This window comes from Leopardus geoffroyi, chromosome E1 (genome assembly GCF_018350155.1).
Source record: "Leopardus geoffroyi isolate Oge1 chromosome E1, O.geoffroyi_Oge1_pat1.0, whole genome shotgun sequence".
NCBI classification, from domain to species: domain Eukaryota; kingdom Metazoa; phylum Chordata; class Mammalia; order Carnivora; family Felidae; genus Leopardus; species Leopardus geoffroyi.
In genome coordinates, this window is record NC_059330.1 from 13388956 (window position 1) to 13402703 (window position 13748).

The 13748-nt window shown below is 52.4% G+C and overlaps 1 protein-coding gene across 3 annotated transcripts in view; it reads left to right on the top strand.

Annotated features, from left to right (window-relative positions):
• Window positions 1-231: 231 nt before the first annotated feature.
• TRPV3 (transient receptor potential cation channel subfamily V member 3) overlaps window positions 232-13748 on the top strand; it is a 37997-nt gene continuing 24480 nt past the window's right edge. The window contains exons 1-6 of one of the 3 annotated variants that reach the window (XM_045487699.1): window positions 232-482; window positions 2903-3023; window positions 9707-9811; window positions 9984-10070; window positions 11071-11225; window positions 11977-12153. In XM_045487699.1, the coding sequence (XP_045343655.1) occupies window positions 2905-3023; window positions 9707-9811; window positions 9984-10070; window positions 11071-11225; window positions 11977-12153 (643 nt within the window). In that variant the 5' untranslated portion in view covers window positions 232-482; window positions 2903-2904. The remainder of the gene's footprint in view (window positions 483-2902; window positions 3024-9706; window positions 9812-9983; window positions 10071-11070; window positions 11226-11976; window positions 12154-13748) is intronic. The other 2 variants (XM_045487697.1, XM_045487698.1) reach the window with 2 other exon arrangements.

The window sequence follows — 13748 nt, forward strand, 5'->3', positions numbered from 1 at the left end:
CTCCCAGAGCTCAGGGCAGAGCACTTGACCATTCATTAGGCTCTCTCACCAGCATGATCTCTTTGACTCTTCACAGCATCCATGGGAAGTAGGTATTATAATTCCCATTTCTCAGTTGGGGAAACTGAGGCTCATGATACATCAAATACAAGAGAGAAAAGAGTTGGGTCCAGAACTTCAGCCTTGGCACCTGCTGCCTCCCCTGCCTTCTTCCAGGTTGGGCTGCTGTGTAGGTGTGGGGGTGACTCAGGCAGGGCATGTGGGTGGGCGGGCGCTGCAGCTATGGCTGGTGGGTGTGGCCTGCTTGGCGCCGAGGGCAGGTGGCCCAGCCAGTTCTGCCTCCGACGCCTCATTTCAGCCATCTCCCTGCCTATGATGAGAGCCTCCCGCCGCCTCAGCCATAGTCCCTCTGGGGGTCCTTGGGCCTGGGACATGCGGTGATCTCTGAGCAAGGGCAGCCACCACCACCCGGACCTTACCAGGTGAGTCCTCACCACACATGGCAACCAGTGCCCTCCAAGGTCCTAGGGGACCCTAGGGCAAAGACCTAAGGGGTCCTTTAGGTCACATCCACCCTTTGCTGATAGGCCTTGGGGGAGGGGGTGGGAAGAAGCTTGGATCTCTAGCAGGAGAAACAAAGTTAGACGTGAGCTCTTGGCCCAGGGAGTGTGCCAGAGCACAGGTTCTGATGGACCCAGGAAACTTCCCTGAGGTTTGGAGATCTTGAAGAGGGGGAAAGGCTCACACCCTCCAAGGGGCAGAAGTGAGGTTCTTGTCCCCACCAGCAGGCCCCAGGGATGTGGCTTTCCGGGGCAGGAGTGTAAGGGGGTAAGGATGAGATGAGGTAGCCCAGAGCTTGAGAGAGACAAGGCCCAGGCAACTCACAGGTGCTGAGCCAGCAGCTGCAGGGGCTCCCCGTGGCCCCCAGGCCTGGTCTGTCTTCCAGGGAAGGCCATTCCAGTCAGTATCAGGACTTGGGAGGCACTTCCCAGGTGAGGAAGCCCAATCCCAGAGACAGGGAGGGCAAGGCAGCAAGAGAGTCCCACAGGTGAGAATGCAGGGTTTGTGGGGTGACTCAGGGAGCTAATCATCACTGCTAATTATAGCTTCAGACCAGAGTTTTCTTGACCCTCTCCTGCCCAGCTTCCCAGAACTGCCCCAACTCGTGGGCCCACGGCAGGGAGGAGGGAGCAGCCAGCTGTCATAGGTGAGAGCCATAGGGTCCTTGGGGTCCAATCAGCCCATTTATCAGAAGAGAAAACAGAGGCCCAGAGAGGGGTAAGAGACATGCCCTCCATCCCTCTCCTTCACTCTTGGTTTAGCTCAACCTTTTAGCCGTATCTGGCCATAGGCCACTGTGGGCTGAGGAAGGTGGTAAAGGCCACCCAGCCTCATCCTGTAACTGTGGATACAGTCAGGGACCCACATGATCATGACTCTCTCTCAGTAGGATACTCCACCCACCTGGCCTTAAGGCCCCTCTTCAAAGGTCCTTCCCAAGGTACCTGCATTCCAACACCAAAGCCCTCCCCTGGATAACTCCTCCTTTCCCAGGGCTGCTAATTTTGGGGGAGGATGCCTGTCCCATTTCCCAACCTCACTGCGGTCTGATGGCAAACTGCTCTGGACACTTTTTCCAGGAACTTTTCCTATTTGGACCAAGGTTACCAGTGGCCCCGGCTCCATCTCACCCACCTGGACTCTTCCTATAGAAATTTGTCCTCTGCCCCTACCTCCATGACTCTGAGGGAGTTCTCTGAGGGCTGTTCAAGTTGAGAATGCCCCCCCCCATTTACTGTAGAGTCACCTCCTGTCCACACAACCCTTTGCCCTGTCCATCTCATCCTACATGGCCAGCCTATGCTTACCCATGCCAATGGCCTCCATGGCAGCCTCCTCCCAGCCCCATGGCCTGGTCTCCTCCATCCTCCACTCCACCTTCCTCTAACATGGCTGTCTCCTATGCCCACTGCCCTTGGGACCAGCCGCAGCTCCTGACTGATGTTCCAGGCCCATACAACATGGCCCCACCTACTTCTGAGCCTCTCCCTGCCAATGGTCCCCATGAACTCCCCAGGTTCTGCAACCACACCAGCTTCTTGCCACTTGCTAACTTTCTTGAGCCCTGGTCTTTATTCAGGCTTTCCTATACACAGAAACCTCTAAGGTCCCCTTAGTGTCCTCAAAAGACACGTCAGTCCCTCTCTTTAGCATATCCCTCAAAGGGATGCCAACATGGCATCCAGCTCCATCAGTATGAACATCAGTAAAACAGTTCAAGACTGAGGGGCTGCCTCCTCTGCATTGGGGAGGGGGCTCCACTGCTCCCTTCAGGTGAGAAGGGAGTCCAATGGACAGATAGCTACAAGGCCGGTTGCACTCAGCTCTGGGTGGATGACACAAAGATAATCAGTGTGTTAGCTGCAGAGACCACCAGGGTGCTAAGAAATCCAAAACACCTGAGAGGCTGGAGGCTGTATTACTATGAGCATAGTGTCTAGAGTAAAGGACGTGATAGTCTTATTCTGTTGAGGATAGCTCTGAACACAAAAATCTGATAAGGACATTAGAAAAAGCAGAGCTAATTCTTGGGAGTCCACCTGAATATTGGTGGCTGGAGATGTGTCTTGAGAGAAGCTAAGGGCATGGTGGTCTCTACTAGAAGCCCTGTTGGGCTCTCCTAGGATGCACAGGAGCAGGGATGCTGAAGTAGGGAACAGGAGAAATTGTGGGGACAATCTCCCTGTCCCTGGGAAGAGTTGGCAGCCTGGGAAGGTGGAGAGTGAGATCCTTATCCTGGGGTATGATCAGGGGCCACATGGTGACACATGGGGGTCTGAAGCCCCCTGAAGCTCCTCCATGCCTACTCAACCAAAGCATCTGTGCTGTGATTGTGTTCCAGTCATGAATGTCCACACTAAGGAGATGGTGCCCCTCATGGGCAGAAGAGCTGCTGTCCCCAGTGGGAACCCTGCCATCCTGCAGGAGAAGAGGTCAGCAGAGATTACGCCAACCAAGAAGAGGTAGGGCTGGAGGGCTTGGTCACTGTGTTGTAAAGGCACAGGAAGGATCCTGGTGTCCATCCTCAGGGATCACTTGCCTGGGGTAGACCTAAGACTCTCAGTTCATCTGGGGTGACTTGGTGTCCAACTAGGTATAAATGGGGGGGAGGGTGGGGAAATAGCACTGCATACTCAGGGGGCTGAGCTGGGGAAGTCAGTACAACCAGAATAATCAGGGAGGTCTCCCTGGAGGTATCAGAGGCACTGATGCAGAAATATTCAGGAAGGCTTCTGGGTGAAGCAAGGGATTTCTGGAGCCATCCTTGAAACAAGGAGCAAGAAAGTACATGGAAATTTCAGGTAGTCTGGATCCCCAAGTGGGTACTTTTTTTTACCTACACCAACTACTTCCCTGTCCACTGGGTGCTGAGCCACAGCTTATTCAAGCCCTTTAATATCACCTGTGTAATGGGGACACCAGCAAAGGCACCAACTCATAGGATGATGGTTAATTGAGGTTGTTGGCATAATGCTCTGTGCCTGGCACATAGTCAGTGCCCTGCACATGCTAGTGTTGATAGTGTTTTTGTTACTTGGAGATTCATCTTCATCATTGTCATTGTTATTATTATTCCAAAGAACCCCTGGGAACCGGATGGGGCTGGGATGGCTATGACTACTTCCCAGATGGGGATGCGGAAGAAGCAGGAGCAAAGAAAGTACTTCTCCAGGGTCATCCCTGGCCCCTGAGATGCCTCCATGGCAGTCCCCCACACCCTCAGCTCATTTGGTGCCCCTCAAGCCCGAATGGCCCTCCTCCCCACAAGCTGTGCTTTCATTGGACCCCGGTGAGCTCCAGGTCTAGTTCAGCTCATTTGTCCTGCCTCCTCTGTGTCCATCCCAGGCCCCCTCTTGGGCCAGATGTGAAGTTGGTGCTTTCCTTTTTGTCTGTTGTTTTGAGTAATAATCACTGAAGTTTTTTATGCACCAGGGCTCAGGCTGGGGAGACAGAAAGAATGCCCATCCCTGCTCATAGTCTGGTGAGAAAGGCACCCCGAAGAACGGGGGAAGTGTCCTGACAACCAGGCAGGATGGGGTCTGAGAAGGGGTGGGTCGTTCTGATCCTGTGGAAAGTCTCAGGGCACTTCCTGGATGAAGTGGTTTGAAATGGGTGATGGCAGGTGGAGAAGAAAGGAAAGAGCATCCCAGAAAGAGGCTAGGGGTGGAGACCAGCGAGGGACTGTATAGCTGAAGTGCTTGGTGGGTGGAGGACTTTTGGGGAACATGAGTCTCATTGGAGCTGGGTCTTGGGGATTGGTTAAGAAATTTAGACAAACCTGAGGGCGGTGGGGAGCCTAAAGGGATTTTGTGTGAGAGGGAGGGCATGGTGAGATTTTCATTTTGGAAACGATACTCTGGGTGATCTGTGTGGATGATGGTTTGGAGGGGAGGCTGGGAGCAGGGAGATGACAAAGCTCTTGGGAAGCCTGAATGACAGGTGGTGAGGTCTGAACCTGGGTGATCAGGGATGGAGAAGAGGGGGTCGGGTCAGGAAGGTATCAGGATCGTGGGGTCTGCAGGATCAGCTATAAGAAGTTGGGGACAAGGAGGACCAAGAGATATCCCCTTCATCTGGTGGGGGGACCTGCAGGGATGATGGGGCCATCTCTGACATGCTCATGTCAGGAGAAAGAGCAAGATGAGAAGAGACAAGCCAAATTCAGATGTGAATTTTGGCTGAGAAGTGTCCGAGGGACATCCAGGTGGAGGCTCCATCCTGGACTGTAGGAGAGAAAACTGAGTGGACACTGAGTTCAGACAGGTATTGGCGGGACTGTGGGGACAGTCTGGACCTGGGTGGGCTTGCTTGTCTAGGTAAGGGCGGAGGTATCCCTGAGCTAAGCCACCAAATACCACCCTCCTGCCTCTTTCCCTTTCCCCTCTCACATTCCTAGGGGAGGTTTGGACCTCAGGGAAGGATTTCAGACAGGGTTTCAGGAAAATCCCAGGATCTTTCCACAGCCAAACTGCCTTTTCTGAGCCTATCCCTGTTCATGACTTAGCTGTAGACCCAGCTCTACCTATGGCCTCAAAAGCCAAAGGCCTGGGTGTGAGGTGTGGCTGTTGTCTCCTGAAATGGTAGCCCCTTCTTCCCAAGAGCTCTTTGAGGGCCCTCACGTGCCTATTTCTCCCCATACCCCGAAGGTTTGAGCATCTCCCGCAAAACTGAGTATAAGACTCAGCCTAGAAAGAAAAATAAAAATTCTATGTAAATAAAGAAGGCCAGTTTGATCAGTAAGTGAATCTGTACTAATGGTGGGATTGAAGACACCAAGAGGTCTAGGTGGGGAGAAATTTTTTTGGACCTGGAGCTTTTCCTCAACCATCATGCTATTTCTCATGAACAGCTACCACTATGGCCTCCTTACTGAATCCTGGGCAAGGTGACACCCTGGGATAGAGGCCCAGGCTGATGAAGGGTATGGAGGAATGGGTCTTTTGGAGACCAGGGCCCTTGGGCATTTCTTGGGATGAAGTGGTTGGCCACACAGGCTCCTTCCCAGCTCAGGGGAAGTTCATTATCTTCAAAAGGGACAGAAATGCAGGAGACATGGTGCAGAGCTGTATGCTCACCTGAGTTAACAACACACTTGTGGTGCCCTCTGGTCTGGATCAAAGGTAGGAACAAACAAACAGCCTATGTTGCATATTAGGAGCTAGGATGGCACATGGCCAAGACTTCACCATCTGTCATGATGGCAGGGAGATGTGACATGTGCAGTGGCAAATAGGGCAGGTGTGGGATGGCCCTCATGATCTAGCAGCTCCCCATCCCAGGAATTGGGTCCTTGCTCACAGTCAGTTATCTCTCCAGCCCAGCTCTCAACACTCTTGTTCCCTGCCACCAAAGACTTCCTTCCTCAGACATAGTCCTTGCCTTCCTGCCATGGAAGCTTTTCTCATGTTGTGCTCTCTGCTTCTGGGGATTTTTCCAAGCCACAGATCTGCTCCAAGATCCAGAGCAAGTCCCACAGTGACAGAGCACAAAGCCTATTCTTGTCCCTGCCCTCAACTGAAGAACCTTCTCTTCCCCTGAGATCCCATAGCCCAGCTCCTCCCTAAAGAGACTGAGGTGCCTAATTGGGATGATGTCCTAGCTTTGGTTGAAATCTCTGAGGACAGGATCCATAGAAGGGTCATCTCTTCCTTCCCTGCTCCCCAGGTTTCCTACACTGAGCATATTAGTAGTTTTTTTTTTTAATTTTTTAAATTTTTATTTATTTATTTATTTATTTTATTTATTTATTTATTTATTTATTTTTTTAAATTTTTTTTTTCAACGTTTATTTATTTTTGGGACAGAGAGAGAGCATGAACGGGGGAGGGGCAGAGAGAGAGGGAGACAGAATCGGAAACAGGCTCCAGGCTCTGAGCCATCGCCCAGAGCCCGACGCGGGGCTCGAACTCACGGACCGCGAGATCGTGACCTGGCTGAAGTCAGACGCTTAACCGACTGCGCCACCCAGGCGCCCCAAATTTTTATTTATTTTTGAGAGAGAGAGAGAGAGAGAGAGAGAGAGAGAGAGAGAGAGACAGAGCTCCAGAGGCAGAGGGGCAGAGAGAGAAGGAGACACAGAATCAAAGCAGCTCCAGGTTCTGAGCTGTCAGCACAGAGCCCGACGCGGGGCTCGAACTCACGAACCGTGAGATCATGACCTGAGCCAAAGATGGCCGCGTAACCGACTGAGCCACCCAGGCGCCCCTAGTAGTTTTTAAGTAAGTGGGTGAGTCAGTGAAGGAGCAGGTGAGACAACAAGAGACAGAGGGGGTAAGTTGATGATTAAGTGTCCTGGTGGCTTAGGACAGTTCCTCGGCATGAGGGAGGACACTTCACAGTAAGATAAGGAAATATTTCTTCCCCTCCCTGGGAGCCTTGTTTTCCAGGCCTGGAGTAGATAGATGCTGTCATGATCTGATTTTCTGCTCCATCCTTGAGGCCCCTTTGGACTCTGGGAGGAGGCCCTGAGAAGGAGGAGAGGTAGAGGAGAGGCAGGGGACCCTTCCTTAGCTTCATGTGCAAGACCGAGAAAAAGAGAAGAAACCTTTGGGCAATGAGAGCCCAACAGGAGTCACTTGAGGGATGCAATCTCCCAACATTTAAAGTTTAAGGTTTAATCCTACCTGCTTATTGGGCCAGTCTACCAGTCTCTGCATCTACCCACTGATCTGCCCACCCAAGTACTCATTCCTCAGCCATCCATGTATCCATTCATCTAGCTTTCCATGTATTCATGCATTCGTGCACCATCTACTCATCTATCCACCTTATTCACCCATCCAACTAATCTGTCCATCTATCTGACCAGCCATTTTTCCTTTCTCGCATTTATCTTTCATACGTTACCTGTCCATGTTCTGCTCCTCTGTTAAGTCTTCTGAGTGTCAGAGCTAGTGCTGGGTTCTGGAGAATCAAAGACATTGCAGTTGTAGTTCCTCCCACTGAGGATCTTACAGCTGAAGCTCAGTGTGTTGTCTGGAGCAGGAAAAGAAATGGCCTCATTGTGCTATGCCCTGGTCCGATCCGTGGGGCCAGTTCTGACCAATTCACTAGAACAGTAGCTCTTCAGAGCGATCTTTGCCCATTTGTGCACCGTTTAATCTCCAGCTCCTAGAACAGTGCCTGATACACTGTGGGTGCTCAATAAACGTTTATCGAGTAGATGCACTACTGAGGAGCCCAGGCAAGCAGGGAAAGCTTTAGGGTGGCATTTCTGGGGCACTCCAGGGGTGCCAAGAGTGGTGATCAGACTGGATGACCTCTGATGCCCACTTCAGCTGCACGGTCCATTCGTGGATGATTTTAGAGCTGTCCTGGCTCCAGAGTCCAGGCCTTAGGGATTATCTGGCCCAACTATTCTCCATCCTGGGGGCATACAGGAGGTAGAGGCAGAGACCGAGGCAGACTAGAACCCAGATTTTGGGCTCCCCATCAGGGGTTTACTTCTCTTTTGGAAGAAGGATTTGATTTCAGGTCAGATCAGAACGTTCGTTCCTCTGATGGGCAGAAGATAGGAGGGTGAGGCCCAATGTGCTAGCCAGCCCTGTCTCCCACCGCATTTCTGTCCCCACCCAAGTACTGGATTTGTTCTGAGACTTCCAGGTTTGTGTGTGCCTGGAGAGGAGAGGAATTCTCCAGGCAAGACCCAAGTCTCCCTCCTGTCTGCCCCATCCTGGGAAGTGCCTATGTTGGGCAGTTTCCACCTGCAGCTAATCCCTAGAGCTGCTTTGGCTGGAAGATCCAGAGGGCTGAGGGGAGAGCAGTGTGGATAGTGGTATAAACTTTGAGGCTGGAATCAGGAGTCAGGTTCTCTGACCATCTTGGCTTCTAGCCTGGTGGGGTGACTATGGATGAGCTGCTGCTCCAGCCTGAGCCTCAGTTCCCTCATCTGTAGAATGGGGCCATGATCCCTTCCCTGATGCCCTTCCTTCTGAACTTGATATGGCTGGAATCATACCTTGGGAGCTCTTCTGTGGTCTTGTGAGAAAAGGAGGGAGTGTGTTGATCCTTCTGGGCCTGAAAGAGGCAGGCAGCAAAGGCACTGAGGAGAGAGGCCAGGTGGCAAAAGGCCATCGTTCCCAGGTGAGGTCACTGAGCCAGCAGGTGTGCTGCAGCAGCCACGGCGTGGGGAGTATTGCTACAACTGACCGCCAGCCTGATCCTCACTACTCTGGATGTCATGAGAAGGCTTGTCCCTGAGTGTGTGACTGTGGGTTCCGAGAGTGGGCGTGTCTGTGTGTGTGGGCGTGTCTAAAGGTGAGGCCGGGCTATGTCTGGTTAGGGAGTCCTATCTTGGGTCTGTGTCTTGCCTCTCATGGGGCAGTAAGTCTGTCCCTTTCCTTGGGGCTTATCCAGGTCACAGACCCTGCACCCAAGTCTCTCTTCCAGCCCTGGGGGAAAGCATGCCCTTCACTTGGCCCTCTACTGCTCCTTGCCTCCACTGTCCAAAGTGCTTTCCTGAGTTTTCCTTCTCCACAAGGGGTTCTTAGCCCTATACCCCGAACTTTTATATCCACTCACTGCTCCAGATCTATTTTCTGTGCCAACAAAACAATATGAGAGGTGGTCAAAGGGGGTTGAATGTGGGGGTGAGGATTGTGCCCTGGCAGCCAGGAAAGGCCCTTGTAGATGTCAGCATCTAGGGACCTCTCCCTGGTAGGGCTCTTCAGATCTGAGGCCAGAGGGGCAGTTGGGGGGCATGATGGGAAATTGTGGTTCTTGTTGCCATGTTCACCATCGCTGGTGGGTCCTTTGCACCTGCAGACAGGCAAGTCCCCTAAGATGTTAGGCCACCCTGGTAGAGACCCCTGTGTTGTTCATCTACTCAGTATTTTTAGTGACAAGAGTCACCCAAACCCAGCTTTGAATCTTGGCTCTGCTGCCTGCCTGCTGTGTGACCTTGGGCAAGTCGCTTGACCTCAGAGCCTCCTCAGGCCCCCCTGTGGAATGTGGATGATTGGGATGGTACCCATCCTCAAGGGCTGCTGTGAGGGAAGAGTGAGGCCACGAGGGACGGGGTCCAGCACAGAGCTGGCCGAGAGCGAGTGCTCTGTGTGGCTGGGCACTCTTGGAAGCAGGGTTGCAGGACACACAGGTGGACAATCTCTGCCCCAGCTCTGATGGCCTTGCTTGGGTGTCCCCACAGTGCACACTTCTTCCTGGAGATAGAAGGGTTTGATCCCAACCCCACAGTCTCCAAGACCTCTCCCCCCGTCTTCTCCAAGCCTATGGACTCCAACATCCGGCAGTGGTGAGTCCCGGCCCCCCTGCCCAGCCATCCCCACCCCCTGCCAACCCAGCCCTCAGTTCCAGGGGGCGGGGGCAGTGACTCATTCTGGGCCACGTGGCCAGGCCCGGTTGCGGCATGCTACCATTGTCCAGTTTTAAACTCCTGTGTCCCTCTTCCTTTCCCCACCCTCCAGCCTCTCTGGCAACTGTGATGACATGGACTCTCCGCAGTCCCCTCAGGACGACGTGACAGAGACGCCGTCCAATCCCAACAGTCCCAGGTGAGCCTGGCCCTTCCTCTCATCCCACGGTGTCCACCAGGTGGGTGTCAGGGGCACAGGCACCAGGACCCAGGAGAGAGAAAGAAGCCTCCCTTCCCGGGGGCTGGGACGAATGTCTGGGCCTATGGCTGCGGCATGTAGGCATTTTTGTGGGGGGAGGGGAGTACTACATTTTATAAACTATAAAAAGTATTACCCATTCATTGTGAAGCATTCAAGCCACAGTATGAAGCAGAATGAGAACTCTAACACAATCCCGTCTACGTAACTTAAAAATATATGCATATAAACCATGAAACATCATATGCATTTCCGCAAGAACACACACAAACAAAAGAATGTGCGTTACCATGGTTGCCTATTCAGAGTGTGGGGGCCCAGAGAGATAGATTTAAACAATTCAGACACCACAAAAGATGAAAGTGGGATTTTCCTTCCTCTACTCTCATACTTTTTTAGGTAATCACCATAAATAGTTCTTCCTAATCACCTTTACTATGTGTATCTAAATATATATGTGTGTGTATAAATATATATATATAAATATAAATATATATATATATATATATATATATATATATATATATAAAAGCTTACTTATTTTGAGAGAGACAGAGAAATAGAGAGTGTGCAGGGGAGGGGCAGAGAAAGAGGGAGACACAGAATTTGAAGCAGGTACCACACCGTCAGTGCAGAGCTGGATGCAGGGCTCCATCCCATGAACCGTGAGATCATGACTGAGCCAAAATCAAGTGTCAGATATTTAACTGACTGAGCCACCCGGGAGCCCCCAAGCGTATATTCTGAAAAAATGTGATTGCATTTGGATTAGGAGGGAAGCCTGCATAGGGCGACATGGATCCCAGGGGCCCGGAGCACTAATGGAGGGGGTTCTGGGCTTTGCAGCACCCTGCAGGCATCGTGGCTCTGGTCGGGGGAAGGGGAGTGAGTGGGGGTGGGGGTGCATGTGTGGTGAGTTGGAAACACTTTCTGGCCTCAGTGCAAACCTGGCCAAGGAAGAGCAGAGGCGAAAAAAGAGGCGGCTGAAGAAGCGCATCTTTGCAGCCGTGTCAGAGGGCAGCGTGGAGGAGCTGCTGGAGCTGCTGGTGGAGTTGCAGGAGCTTTGCAAGCGACGTCGTGGCCTGGAAGTGGCTGGTCAGTGCCTGGCTCCGGCAGAGACGGTACAGGGCTGGGGGCCCTGCGTGCCTCCTGCTGTCAACCTTCCCCCATGACAGCCCGTGAGGAGGGCGTGTGAGGAGCCCAGAATGCTGGGCTGGGGACATTGAACCTGACTCTGAGGGCAATGGGGAGCCATGAAAGGGCTTAAACAGGTAAAGGTCGTGGTCTGGCTCCTGCATGGCGGATGGGAAGGAAGCTATTCAGGCGAGGTGGGGACCGCAGCATCTGAGTGGGGGAAGGTGACCAGCTCTTCAGCAGTGGAATTGGCTGGACTCAAGGACAAGGAGGGTGAGAGAAAGGGAGGAGTCTAGGGTGGTGCCATTGGTGACTTGGTGGATGGTGGGGCCCAAGCTGTTAGCTTGGGGAGTAGCTTGTTAGGGGGAGGTGATGAGCTTTATTTGTAGGCTACCAGGAGGAGGCAGGCTGGAGATTTCAGGGTGTCAGCACTGAAGTGGACAGTGGAAAGCCACGCAGTGGGTGAGGTTGTACCCTATAAGGGAGAGGGTACAGAAAGCAAAGAGCAAAAGGCCTCAGATAAGCCTCTCCGGGGCCTTGGGGGAGGAGTAGCTGGAGAGGGAGGAGGGGAGTGTGCAGCAGGGGAGGGCCTGGAGCAGGGTCTAGAGGTTTGAGCCTGCAGCCCCCACACCCTGCCCCCCCCCCCCCCCCCGCAACCCCGCCAGGAGCAGACAGGCCCCTCCTGCAGCTCATTCTGTTTCCCTCCCTGCAGACTTCCTTATGCACAAGCTGACGGCCTCTGACACGGGGAAGACCTGCCTGATGAAGGCCTTGTTAAACATCAACCCCAACACCAAGGAGATCGTGCGGATCCTGCTGGCTTTTGCTGAAGAGAACGACATCCTGGACAGGTTCATCAATGCTGCATACACAGAGGAGGCCTACGAAGGTATGCTGCCATGCAGACAGGGATTGCAGAGGGTCTGGTGGGAGCCAGGCCACGCAGGGACACTGCTGTCACCGCAGAAAGCACTTAGCATTAGCACCACATAGCAAGCACACCTCTCTTCCTTTGTTCTGCAGATAGCTTTGAGCACTGACCACATGCCAGGCATTGTCTTTGGCACCAGGGTACAGTGGTGAACAAGACAGATGTAGGCCAATGCTCCAAATAAGGTAATTTTAGATGGAAAATGCTATGAAAATAAAATAGAAGAAGGTAATTGGATCAAAAGTGACTGGGGACAGGCAACTTCAGAGTGGATAAGCAGGGAGGTAACCTTTGACCTGCCGCCTACGTGGTGACAAAAGATTTGGAGCAGGGCAAGGGCAAAAGCCTGAGATGGGAATGAGTTTGACACACTGGAGCAATGGAAAGAAGGCCAGAGAATCTGTCAGACAGCTGGGTGAGGACAACACATGGCAACTGTCATCGCTACCATGAACCACCCCATTTGGGTCTCAGTGTTGTGGTTTCTCTCTTAAATGGGCTGGAGAGGGGCAGGGAGATCAAATCTGAGATGGTGTTTCGCTGCCCAGCAAATCTGTTGTGAATAATCTGTAAGATGTGTCCTCCCTGGAATTTTTGGACTCAGTACACATCCCATTAGGGTCTAATGAGGTACAGAGATGACGGGCTCAGGAATTACTGGATGCCATCCTGCTGATATGCCATGGGGCGCTAACCATTGCTCTTTGCAGGTGATGGTCTAGCTCGGGCCCTCAACTTTTCTCATGGGAGAAAGTCATTTTAATTTTTATTCATTTATTTATTTAAACTACAGACTCTCTAAAGGGTTTTCGTTACATGCAGGAAAAAGTCAAAGATTGTGAAAACTCCACACCGTTGATCAGAAGAGAGGAAACCCAGGGAAGACTGCTGCCACTGAGTGCTGAGCTGCACACTGAGCTCCCTGGTGGCCAAAGCAAAGAGAAAAGCTGGATGAGCTATAAAATGTTCTCAGCCTGCCACCAGGGAGTTGATAGTAGTCTTGTAGCCAGGGAGGTTTAGGCCAGTGCCTCAGGCTTATCTGTCCTGATTCTTCTCCCTTTCAGTCCCCTTCTGTCCCCCTTTCTTCCTGTCAGCATTACAGGGACTTACATACTCCCTTTTCTAGTAGCATGTTCCCCTTGAGGGTGGGGATGGAGTCTATCTTGCCCATAGTGGATTCCCTGGGATGCTTGGCGTCTCACAGAAGATGTCCTTAATAAATGCTTTTCGAATGGGTGAATAAATGAAGATTAGTGTATTAAGGCTTTGCTGTCCCGGCTGCAACCCCTGACTTCTGTCCTTTCTCAGCCTCCCCTCACCCCTTCCTTCTTTGTTGGTGGGCTTGTTGGGGGGTGTGAGCACCCACTCTCTTTCCGCATGGTGGGAAGAGCCGTTTATTTCTGTCTTCCCAGAAACCAACCCCACCCCATTTTTTCCCTGTGATGGTATCTTCTGGCACCTTTCCTTCAGTCCTGGGTGCTGCCTGCCGCCTGGGGCTAAGGGGCTCCAGCACCACCAGTGTCCTCTTTTTCCTCACTCTGGGCATGTTACTT